This window comes from Haliaeetus leucocephalus, unplaced genomic scaffold, assembly GCF_000737465.1.
Source record: "Haliaeetus leucocephalus isolate CR32 unplaced genomic scaffold, Haliaeetus_leucocephalus-4.0 Scaffold450, whole genome shotgun sequence".
NCBI lineage: Eukaryota > Metazoa > Chordata > Aves > Accipitriformes > Accipitridae > Haliaeetus > Haliaeetus leucocephalus.
In genome coordinates this window covers 6,636,734-6,649,048 of record NW_010972886.1, presented here as the reverse complement: position 1 = coordinate 6,649,048, position 12,315 = coordinate 6,636,734, and the positions used below count along the sequence as shown (strand labels likewise).

At 37.2% G+C, this 12,315-nt stretch overlaps 1 protein-coding gene across 1 annotated transcript in view; it reads left to right on the top strand.

Annotated features, from left to right (window-relative positions):
• LAMA2 (laminin, alpha 2) overlaps window positions 1-12,315 on the top strand; it is a 282,120-nt gene that overhangs the window by 130,826 nt on the left and 138,979 nt on the right. Inside the window, exons 17-18 of the mRNA XM_010575039.1 lie at window positions 866-993; window positions 6,597-6,683. Of these exons, the coding sequence (XP_010573341.1) occupies window positions 866-993; window positions 6,597-6,683 (215 nt within the window). The remainder of the gene's footprint in view (window positions 1-865; window positions 994-6,596; window positions 6,684-12,315) is intronic.

Genomic DNA, 12,315 nt, shown 5'->3' with positions numbered 1-12,315 from the left:
TGAGGGGGAAGAAGAGTAGAAGGGGTAATTACTCTTTAAAACTTGGTTCTTACCAGTCATCATGGGAAGCCTGTTCTCGGAGGACCAATTCCCATTCTAACAAAAGATCATTTACTTTGAGATCAGGCCAAAGGTTATATACAAAAATGCAGATCTAGTGCTGCCATTTTTATGTTGGATGTTTCATGTGCTCCGATAAACTGTCTCTTGTATTATGAAAGCCAGTCATATAGAACACAAACTGTTGGTTAGGGCCCTATATACAGTATAGTCATCTTTGTTTCTACTCATAAAATACAGTCTGGATGCTATTCTAGCAAACAAGTATTAATTAAGTAATTCAGGCTTTGCTACTGTTCACAAGTACATTTAGTATACTGCTAGCCATATACCTTGTAAAATGAGGTTATTTAGATGTGAAATGTAATAATTCAGTTTTATAAATTATATGATCTAGGCTGTATTTCTGGGATCAACATCTGAAAACTGTCACAAAATATGGCCTGTTGCAAGACTGCAATACTAAACCTGTTTTGTGGTGCTTTCAAGGTTGGTTTTCTTTAAGCAAGCTGAAACAATAATGCAGCTGTGGCATGGTGGAAAGATAAAGGTCTGCAGTTAAATATCCTTTTTGTTTTACACAGACAAAAATTATCCAAAAGAACACAAATACCTGACACATGTGAAGCACTGATTGTGACAGCTAACCTCTAGAACTGTTTCTCAACCAGCAGCAGAAAACTAGAATATATTTTGCAGACGTCATACAATCCTGTTGAGAGGATGGGCTAGGTGAATGACCTTCAAGGACTTTCCATATATAAGTTCTCTAATTGTGAATTTGTACTTCTCATCTTCTGTTTAGGACTGCAAACACAACACAGGTGGTTCATATTGTGATAAATGTCTTCCTGGCTTCTATGGTGATCCTACTAAAGGAACAGCTGAAGACTGTCAGTTGTGTGCTTGCCCCCTAAATCTACCTTCTAATAAGTAAGATGTGTATTTATTGCATATTATACTTTTCACTTTTGCATAACTTTTTAATTTATACTTTTGCATGTACAGTTGAGATTTTTTGTGTTTTAATCAAATAATATATTCTGCAGTATAAACTTACTCTCTTTTTACAATTGTACAGAGTGTTTAGCTTCACAGAGAGGCAAAGATCAAAACAAAAGCTGGAAGAGACTAGGCTAGAAAGAACAACACAGAATTTGGATGACTGCTCTTTGAATCAGTAACTAGTGTTTGCTTTTCTGTCCTCCTTAAGAGTAGTTGTTTCTAATTTTAAAGCTGAATTTACAAATTTGGCATGTGGGGTTTTTTAATAATTGAATTTAAAATAATTTTATGTTGATCAGATAAAAGAGTGATTTCTTCTGCTTTTAATTTTCCTTTTCTTTCTGTCAACATTCAGTGATAGTGTTGATTTGTTTGGAGTCTAAATTCAGCCTTAGATCTTGCAAGTGAAAATATTTGTCAGCATATCTCAGAACAATCACTATAAGCTTGGTTTAAGTAAAAATAATAGTGAAAAGTTAATCAAAACTCTGATCTAAGAACAACTGTTTCCTTCATTACAAAAGCTTGTCTGTGCTACTTGCTACCTATATTTAATAGACCAAGTGGCTTGAACATTTTTTCATTGGTTCATTGGTCCCAGTCAGTTCCTGGAAAATAACAATACCAAAATCATTTGACATGATGTAGTTGAAGAAAACTGTTCTGAATCTTGTTTGGTTAGCTTTTCTTGTGCATATAAAAAAAATGGAAATTGTGTAGCAGTTTGAATTAGCGCATTTGGTTTATGCTATTCAGTATGGCTTCAGAGAAAAGGAGCCCTGGTGCAAGTAGCACATGTCCACATTACACAGAAGAGCTGCTGTGGTGCAACACATACAGTAATTGTTCAGGAAGATCAGGAACTGTTGAGTATGTGCCTGACGTTTGCAGTGGTAACTAATGCTTGCCCAAATTCCAGCCACAAATTGGATGTGGTTCCCTTCTGAAAAGAATCACTGTTAGTCCATATAAGAATTTCAGAAGGATGGTAGGATTGTACTGAAGATTGTAAACTATGCACAGAGGCTGCCCCATCCCAAGCTCTTCACTTAAAAGTTTTAAGTGGCTATAGGAGCTGATAAATCCACTGGAGTAATTTTTTTTTTCCTCCCTTCAGCCCTGCATCTTCTATTTCACCCCGTTTTTCCCAAAATAGAAGTCAGATTCTGTCAATGAAATGCACTTTACTATTTAAGAGTATAAAGAGTACTTCTTCAGGTTTTACAGGGCCAAATGCACGGCTACCACCCACACAGAGAGGGAGCTCTGCAAGATGCAAGTAAAGAAGAGAACATCATCTGAATGGCAGTGGAGGCTACATAAGGCACAGATGAACCAGATTTTGCTCTTAAGTACTTCAGGCTAATGCTGTTGCCTACAGTGGCATTGTTTCCTATTAAAATTGCACTGATCAGGGCACGAATAATCTAAGCACTTAGCAGAAATTCCAGGGGACTGTAGAATGGGAGCCTGCTTTCCTGTTAGCACAGCTCTTCAGTTGGTTTTATTAGCTATATGTGCATTTATTATGTCTGCTGCTCAGGCATGGTTCCTCTGACGTCCTCATTGCTTTCACATACTTAGTATTTCCATGCATAGTTAATTAATTCTCTTTCTCTTGTTTGAGAACACTGTACTGACAGCAGGAAAAACACTATCACATTTATATCTTGTGCAGATGTGCAACAAACCAAGTCAAATAGATTGAATTTAGGTTTTTATTGGCAAAAAGCCTGGAGACCTCTATTACGTATTCATCAGAATTCTGGCTGCTTAACTTTCCTTTGTTGAAATTGCATAAGAGAGTCCCCTTTTTAATACCTAGTTTTCTTGAAAAATACAGGTACAAAACAAACACAGAATATAAATGTTCTTGGGCTGTGAAACTGTGGGAGTCCTGAACCCTACAAAGTTTAGCCCTGCATTAGAATTGTGCAATACATTCCTATTTCTAAAATGGACAAAAGCAAAACTCTGAAAGCTTTATAGAATTCATTGTAATGTTCAAGCTCTCATGTCTTTACAGTTCTAGACCAATCATTAAATTTGTTTATGAGGAAAAAAAAGAGGTTGTTAGAGATTTAGTGTGTTACCTGAAGGCTGTTAAAATACTCATTTTTCTTTCTTACTTAGTTGGCAATGAGTTTGGTATGCTAGGGATAATATATGTAAACATTTCAGATTCCTTCACACATTCTTCACGTGAAAAATAAAGAAATTACTACCAAGCTCATGTCACTGTACAGATATAGTATATGTCAAGTTATTTCTGAATAACCTAACAAGTGACTAATTTATGTACAAATGATTACAAATAACTGTCTATAGATTTTAATTCCTGTAGTATTTAATTCCTAACGTGGCATGACCTACAGAGCAGAGCATCTGTAGGTCTGTAAGCTTATTACTAAGTTCCTGGTGCATAGAGAATATTGTCCATGCAATGAACCTCTGAGATATATTTCTATTTCGAAATTAGTTTTGTCTTTTATAGCAGCATCTTATTTCTTTATGATGTTTCTAATGGTTCCCATCACCATTTTCACAGCTCCTGAGTCTTTTTCTTTTCAATGCCACATAAGGTGGAGGAGAACTGTTCTATCCATTTTAGAAATGTGGTGATGATGGTGGTGTTCTATAGTTAACTTAAGCTGATTTAACTGCTGCTCATTCCGTCTTCTGTTTCCTAATAGCAGCAGTTTCCATATGCAATCATTGAAGCCAATCATAAAACTGCCATCTGAAGCACAACAGTGGTAAATGACTTGCCATATGTTAGAAAAGAACACTTGGCCAAATCAGGAAACTAAATTTAAGTTGTCTAACCTTGTTTTCTAGATCCTGGGCTATATTTTCCTCTTTTTGCATATATCTCCATATTTGTACTTATATGATGCAAATGAGATCAATACCTGTATTATAAATGGCATATGTAATGCATGCTTGACTTCTTCATCTTATCTCTTCTCATTAATGCATCACTCTTACAAACTGTTTTAACATTCTTAGTCTTTAAGGACCTTCAAATAAACTAATTTTTTTTCCATGGAAATTATCAGACATACTACTACATAGTTTTTTCTAGATAATTACTGCTTTTCTCTTGAAGTAGCAATAAATTTAATATGGGTAATGATGACCCTGACAGGAATATTTTATCACTGGAAATGGGGGATAGAAGGTATCTCACTCAGCCTAGGAAGGTAACAAGTAAACTCATAGCATATGAACTAGGAATTCGGGTTGGTCTCAGAATTTTAAGATTTTCTTGGAGAATTAAATAAACACTTAGTCCCAAGAGGTGTTTTCTATAACATACTTGTAAACTTTTAGGAAGCCCTGTCTCCTGACATAGACCTATCACATATATACCCATATTGTGTATTTGTACTTGTCCCATGTCCTGATTGGTATTAATGTTGTTAACCTTATGTAAAAACTGAAAAGAGTGATGATGAATGAAGAGGGACTAAGAAGCTTGTTTTGACAGATCAATACACACTGTTCATCAGTATTTATCACTAGTGAGTAATAAGATTCTAAATAATCAGGATAATAAACTCCTCTTTTCTCACCCTGCTATCACATATTTCCTTTATGGTATGCAGATGGGAATTTCTGAATATATTATGTTTAATGTGGAGATGGGGACTGACTGTTAAGTCAGAGAAAGAATCAAAGGGTGCTAGGTCTGAGCATAACCCATAAAACATGGGAATTCTACTATTTATTATTATTGCTTAGTAATAATAAGTACTTAATTATTATTATTATCTTTAAAATTTATGCAGTTGAATACAGAGGTCTTGGTGGAACTGTGGTACAGTCAATCTTGTGCAATGCTATAATGAACTGTGATAGCATCTCCACAAAGTTTCCCATATAGCTCTTAGAGTAAGGTTGGGACTGACAAGCAGGATCTTATTTGAAGTAAGTCAGGTGCTGCCGATTAGGTTCAATGATAACGTGTGCCTCCATTGAAAATTGCTTTCATTGCTATTTAAAAATAGAATGCACAATTATTGTTTCTTCAACTGGGTCCTCATGCATTCGTGAATATATTCTTAATTGAATGACATTGCAAAATAACACAAATATAATCCTTATGGGAAAGAGGAAAATCCCAATACCTGTCTATGTTTACTGGACCTGACCTTCCCACATTTTTCTTATTGATCTCTTATGTCTGTGGGATAACTTGCCCTATGACAGACAGGGTATTTATAAATGGAAATAATCTATAACAGAATAAAGAGGTCAGATCATAGGATGGATGACTCCTGAGAAGTGAGGTCCAGTCACCAGCAGGTAGTCATGTCTTCCCTGTGCCTATTATTTTCCAGAAATTTTCATTGTATATCCTGCTTTAATTTATCCAAGGTCAGATTATATCTATTTGTTATTATCGTACCATGAACTTTTACCTTGAATATACCTTCCTTCTGATGTCTTTGTTACAGCAACTGTATTCCTTGTCAACTTCTATTTTCCTAGGTTACAAAAGATAAGTCTAGTGTCTTCTTGTTAGATAGGTGATTTGTTTTCCTGTTGTGAATAGTCACTCCACTATTCACCTGCTGCCATTCTTTTCTTTTTTTTTCCCTTTCTCTATTTTACTATTTGGCTGACCAGAATTGATTATCATTATTTATATAAGGCCCTGTAAAGGTGCTCATATGTCTCTGTCTCTAATAATCATTCCAGAATGATAAAAGTACAGCTTGCCTTTTCTTCTGTGCGGTGTCATTTAGAGTGTCAGGAGGTTTCTTCTCAAAAGTGTGTTAAGGGAGAAAGACTACAGAAAGCAAAATACTAAACAGTGAAGGAGCAGAGTTCAAAGTTAAAGACAGACATTGAAAGGTGGAGCTTGCAAATGCCTACGGTAGCCTTATTTATTTAAAAAAAAAAGAGAGAAGGCTAAAAATAAGTACAGCATAGCAAAGAGGTAAAGCTTTCTACTCTGCAAACTATTAAACTTCAGTGTGCCTCTCTGGCCTGTTGCTTGAAGTCATTGGCACCCGTTTTACTCAAATGTGTTCTCTGGGAAGCTGCACCAGATATTTCCCTTTTTGCCCCTCCCCTTTCTTGTTCACTGGGTTCCTTTCACAGCTGATTTTACACAAAGTTAACTGAGCTTTCAAATCAGTTGTCCTTCAGAAAGATTTATATAGGGGCCACATTATGGCATAGATTGTTTGCCAGGCCCTCAGGGGCACAAACAAACAGCTGTACATTCCTGCCTTTTTAATGGTATCCAGACCACTTGGTGGCAGGCTCAAGTCCCGTAATAACAGGCTATTGGGATGCTGCCATCCACTACTCTATATTCAGTGTCGCAGAAATAGCAGGGTCATTCCAAATTCAATTTGCTGGAGTCAAACTTAAGCCTTATGTCCTAGGCTAGAGTCACTTTTCCTGTGCACTATTTTGCAAATTAACGATCTCTGAAGTGGGAAGAGAGCTATGCTGCTAACCATCTTTTCTTTATGTTTCTTCCTTGTCCCTCTTCTTACCCAATATCAACAACACAGCTTTAGCCCAACATGCCATTTTGACCGAAGTCGTGGATTAATATGCGATGAATGCCCAGCTGGGTACGTGGGACCACGCTGTGAAAGGTAAGCAAGCACCATGCTTTTAACCGTATGTGATCTGAAACAAAAGTACTGATCACATGGAACTGTTCTACCTTTTTATTACTTCCCCTTCTCATCCCCCTTCCTGTGTTCTGAAACTCACTGAAGAAATTCCTGTGCATCTTCCTCTGATATTGTGTCCATGCATTTGTATATTTCTAGTGCTTGTTTTATTACTTTATGGTAAAGTGCAAAGCTTCCAAGAAGCATTTGCTGAGAAGTAAAAGTCTTTTTTTAAAAAGTTTCTTCCAGCTTTTCTGTCTGTCACTCTTCTGAAATTTTTATATTTTCAGTCTTTTGTCATTTGAATGTTTAGAGTATGGTGAATCAAATATGCAATAAATTACTGACGCCTCTTTTAGAGAAGTTAATATGCAGTGAAAATACAGCTCTTCTAATAAGTTGTTTGCTGATTGGAATTATTTTTAAAAAGAATATTTTACATTTTTGTTGCTTCTAGTTTCCTGTTGCAGTCTTTATTTAGTAAGTAGAAGAAGCTAGGTTTTAATGACAAAAAAGATAATTCTTCTTGGTCAAATACATAGAAAAGCTCAATATATATTTCCTACAGTTATTACTACCCATACAAAAGACAAATTAAAAAAATACATCTAGTCTGTCTTTGGCTATGACAGGTCTGAGTGACATGTTAGTACTGAGAGAGAAAGTTCTCTCCCCTTCTTATATGCTGTTACACTGAAAGGATCACATGGAGAATTTAAATGAATCAGAAGGCTAGTGTGAGTGCTGGTGCTAAGCTCCCAGGAACCCCTTTCCACAGGAGACAAGACTGCATAGACGAGGGATATCATCACTGTGTCTGCACGCCTTTGGTCCTGTGGGATTTCATGTGGCTGGAACAGCTTTCAAGAGCAGTTAGTGTACCAGGGGACCTCTGCTAGTTGTTTGGAGGTTGTGATGAATCAGCATTGGCTTTGGTTCCATGATCCCAGCTCCCTGTGACCCTGCAAATGACACCTTTTTAAGAGGGGCTGGGGAAGGCAGATAACTGTCTAACACCTGGCTAGACAGTTACGGGGCATGAAAACATGGCACTTCTGTTTCTTAGTAGGCTTTTACCGTTTGGCACTTCCATGAGCTGCTTGCAGCATTTTCCAACGTAAACCCTAAAAAAACGTAAAGCTTCTGAATGAAGACTTACCACATTCAGGCTGGGATGAGGAAAAGTAGGAATGAACCAAGAGGAAGAGCCAACCAGAAAAGCAGGAACCTGACCATACGCTGTGAATCGCCCTCTAGTCCTGTCTTTTCAATTTACAACTCCTTCCTTTTAAATCCCCTGTTGTGCTATATCTGTCCTGAAGTGAGAGTGCAGGCTGTCACCTGTTTCCACCCATCATCACTGAGTCTGCTCCTACTGCGTGCTATTTCTGCCTGTCTTTTCCTGTCTGTCTTGGAAGTCATCACCTTCTTTCAGCTAGTGGGCTGTGAAGTTAATGACAGCAGGAATAAATCACATCGCGAGCACTTCGGTGGCAGTTTGTCAATGCAGGGTCATTGACAGCTTCCATTAGCAACAAGTGCTATTTCTGAGTGGAGCACAGGCTGTAGATGCAGTAGGACAGAATCTGAATAAGTGGCAAGCTTGGATTTTAGCCTGATTTCCTAAGGAAATGAGGCTAGTGTGATCTTTTTGTGCATTTCTGTCTGGCTGCCTGCAAAGACATTTGAACTTGTAGGTCAATTTCAACCAAATTTGACAGAAGGGTAGGAGGTCTCAATAATTGTTCCTGAAGATTTCGTGAAAAGAAGTGGCTGAATAGAGGTTAATAGATCAGGACATGTCATAGCTAAGGGGGAGAACACTGTGTGAACTCACACCTGATTAAACAGCAGAGAATACATGAGAGAGAGAGAACAAGAGAGACAGAGAGAGATTATTAGATGTTCTGCCCATAAGAAAACTTTCACAGGGCAAGGAAAAAGCACTGCTGTAGCCTGAGGGATTACTCCCTGCTGGATAGCAACATCCTGCAGCAAATAATCAGCCCTTAGCCTTGTACCCATGAGATAAAAATCCATTGGAAATTAGGCCATTAATTCCAATGCTCATAGAACTATTTACTTTTAATTGTAACAAGTTGCTTGGAAATGCCTGCAGCTGTCAATAATAATGAACAGGAGAAAGTGTGTTGCCTTTTGCTATTAATAGTGATTGTATAATTCTAGAAGAGTTTACATGAAATTCTCTTTCATTTTAGCAACTGCAAAGTGACGAGTGTTCTGAGCCACGTGATTTATTAACTGAACAGTCCTAAATTATCATGAAGTACCAAGTATCATGAAGTGAGCATATGCAGTACAGTACTTGGCCTCCAAAATCATCCTCTACCCTCTAGGGAGATAAGATCTTTTATTTATTTATACATACATTTTTAAACCTGAGTTGTAAACTGTCAAAAAAAAAAAATTGCTAATTGTCTCACTTGAACTCTTCAGGAAAATGTTGCCAAAATTGGTCAATGTTCTGAGGGGTCCAGCTCATAACACCATCAAAATAATTGCAGATATTAGCTGTGTTGGAAGCTACCACATATCTATAACTGTAGAGAAAGCCCAGCTTCCCCATTTATTCCTTTTCCCCAGCAAATTAGATTTATGTTCTTCCTTTGCTCACTACTTACTTTCCCAAGGTGTATGAGGTAGGATGGGCACTGTCCTAACTCCATAGAAAGGAATGTCAAAAAGCTGTCCTTTGAGCCCAGCACGTTTACAGGATGATGATATGCATTTTCCAGCTACACAGTCTTGATATAGACAAGAGCACACAGGTTTAGGGAAAAGAAGCAAAATGGGTGAGAGTCTAGCTTCTCCTGTAGCATTCCTTCATTTATGAATATTGTTCCAGTGACCTTTTCTCCCTAGAAAGAGAGATGAGAGGTCAATGTAACTTAAGTGGGAAGAGAAGGATCAGTTGAGTTGTGTCCTTCCTCCCCCCCCAGCCCCCATTCTTCAGGTCTAGCACAGAGTGCCACCAGCCACAGTCCCTTGTGAATCCCTTGGCTTCAATTTGCTGCTCCTTCTAGCTAATATAATTCTTCCACTAGTGCCAGAAGTACAAGTCTGTATTGCAGTGCTGATGGGAAAAGGGTCAAATATTCAGGAGATTTGATACAACAAATGTGTTATGCAAGATTGTTTACAGCTTGCAAAGGTAGGCACTCTGCCATTAGAAAATGTAAGATTTGTAGTTGGTCATACAACAATAACATCTGTGTTGTGCACCTGAATTAAGATTTTTAACTGTGTGCTCACAGGCCATTTTTCCACAGGGCTTTTGCCCGATTTTGTACACAGGTTGAATGCACATAAGTTTCAAAGCAACTGTAAAAACAGTATTTCCAGACTTTAAAGTGTTTGGATTTGCAGCCTAAATTCACTCTGTCTCAAGGGGTTTTTTTCCAGTAAATACAAAGAAATGTATAAAATAGGCCTGTGTTTGTGTGCATGTATTTGTATATACACAGCACCATACAGGCTGCTATGAAGAAAATTAACTCCATCCCAGCCAGACACAGTACACATACATGCACATATATTTATATAGTAGCCCTCTATTTGGCACCAGTTATGCCAAATAAAAAGAAACAGTGTCAGTCACAGACACACCTGCATTTGAGGGTAAAGGTGAGTATAGAGGAAGAAAGAAAAATGTGAAAACAATTGTTCTTCACTGCTTTTACTCCTATTTTTGTTTATTTTTTAATCTCAGAGGTGTTCTGTTGTACTTAGCAGTCATTTATTTAGATATGTATTTTATGTAATGCATAAATGTAATTTTCCATGCCACATACATTATTGGGTTTCTTTAATATGAACCTTACCAAACATGTAATGCCTTGAATCTGAGAAGTGTAGCTGAAGTAGCAATGTCCTTAAGGGAATAAAGATGGAATCAGTGAAAGTGGATTTTTTAATCTTCCCCTGCAACTTCAGAAGAAGTGGGAGAAAAAGTGGAAGAATTTACACATGGATACATGCACACTGTTTTCTTCTAAGCTTAACTGGTTTAGCCCTACTTTCAGGATCATCTTCAGTCTGGATGCAAGATTATGTATGTGTATAAGGAGAACATAGCTATGTGCTGGTAGTGGGTTTTGCTAATTTTAATTAGCAAAGTCTGAACTGATGAGAATAGAAAGAGTTATCAAGGTCTCCTGCTATTAATAGAAGGAAATGATTAGCAGTGCATTTCTCACAAATCCCTGGAGTGTTTTTTCTGTGAACTGCTTGTAAGTTTCTGTGAATGCTATCAGATACAGAACTAGCCCCTAAATGAAAGTGAAAGAGGAAAATGAATACGCATTAAGTGAAGTCAAATAGATTAGTAGTACCAAAAGATACAGATTTATGACAAATACGCCAGTAATAAGTGAGAAAGATCTCAGCAAAGCATGGGTGAACTTCAGACATCATCTGTTTTAGGTAAAATAAGATAACTGCATAAATTATCCAGTTATTCTTTGGCTTCAATAAAACATGGCTATTAATTGTTACACGTATTAAGAGACATTCCTGGCCTTTGTAGCTGAGGTATCATCACTGAAAAAAAGCCAATTTGTTTTGGCAAGAGTAAGCTAAAAATCAGTCTTTTGTGGTTGCTGAGATATCCTCCATCCAAGGAAAAAAATGCCCATTTCTTTGCAGGGAATACAGGGGGGTACAATACATGGCTACATTCATGACAGGCTCTGAAAATAAAATGCCTGAATTATTCTAATGACAAGATTTTGATGTATTGTTGCTATGAGGAGGTAATTGTGAGAGAGGGCTATGCTAAAGGAGGAAAGCACAGTGGGATAGATTGTGAAAATTTTACTCATGTTCTTGAGTGCTTACATGCACTCATACCACTGGACTATTTATACATATTATTCATCTATGGTCTGCATTGTGGGTATTTTTAGAGAATGGAATCCTACTGTTGTGTACTACAAAAAACTGTTCAATTAAATCCAACTATAATTTCCTCCCTAGTCTCAATTATCCGTTTTTATAATCTTTGCTAATGTTATTGAATAATACTTAATAAATGTTTAGATGGCTTTGTTTAGCCAACTTCCTGTTGGAAGTTTCATGAGATATTCTGGATGCAAGGAAAAGGATGAACTTGATGAGCATAAAGGAACAAGAGTGATAGCATACTGGAGCTCTGCATTCCCATATTAGGATGGTACACAAAATCCTTGCTCAACCATACCATCCAGTACTATTACAAAGCAGAGAGGATATCTATGTACATTAGAACTGCATTCAAACTGACTTTAAAATAGTAGGAAACGTTCATTTATGCAATGTGTTTTATGTACTTTCTATTTTCTTTACACTAATTGAAGTTCATCTGAGATGCACATGAATAACTTCATTAGCTGGCACTGGGCAATTTTTCTTCTTTTTCTTCACTATCTGCAAGTTGCTCTTACTGTGAAGTGTGAGCAAATGTAATGGAAAGGGAAAGCAGACCAGAATATAAATAGGAAATAGGCTGTGAGATGAGTAGAAATTTGCTTTAAATACACACTCATGTTAGGTCAGATTCACTAACCTGTTTTAAATGGTACTCACAGGAAATTGCTGGTGGGCAAGGTAGAAA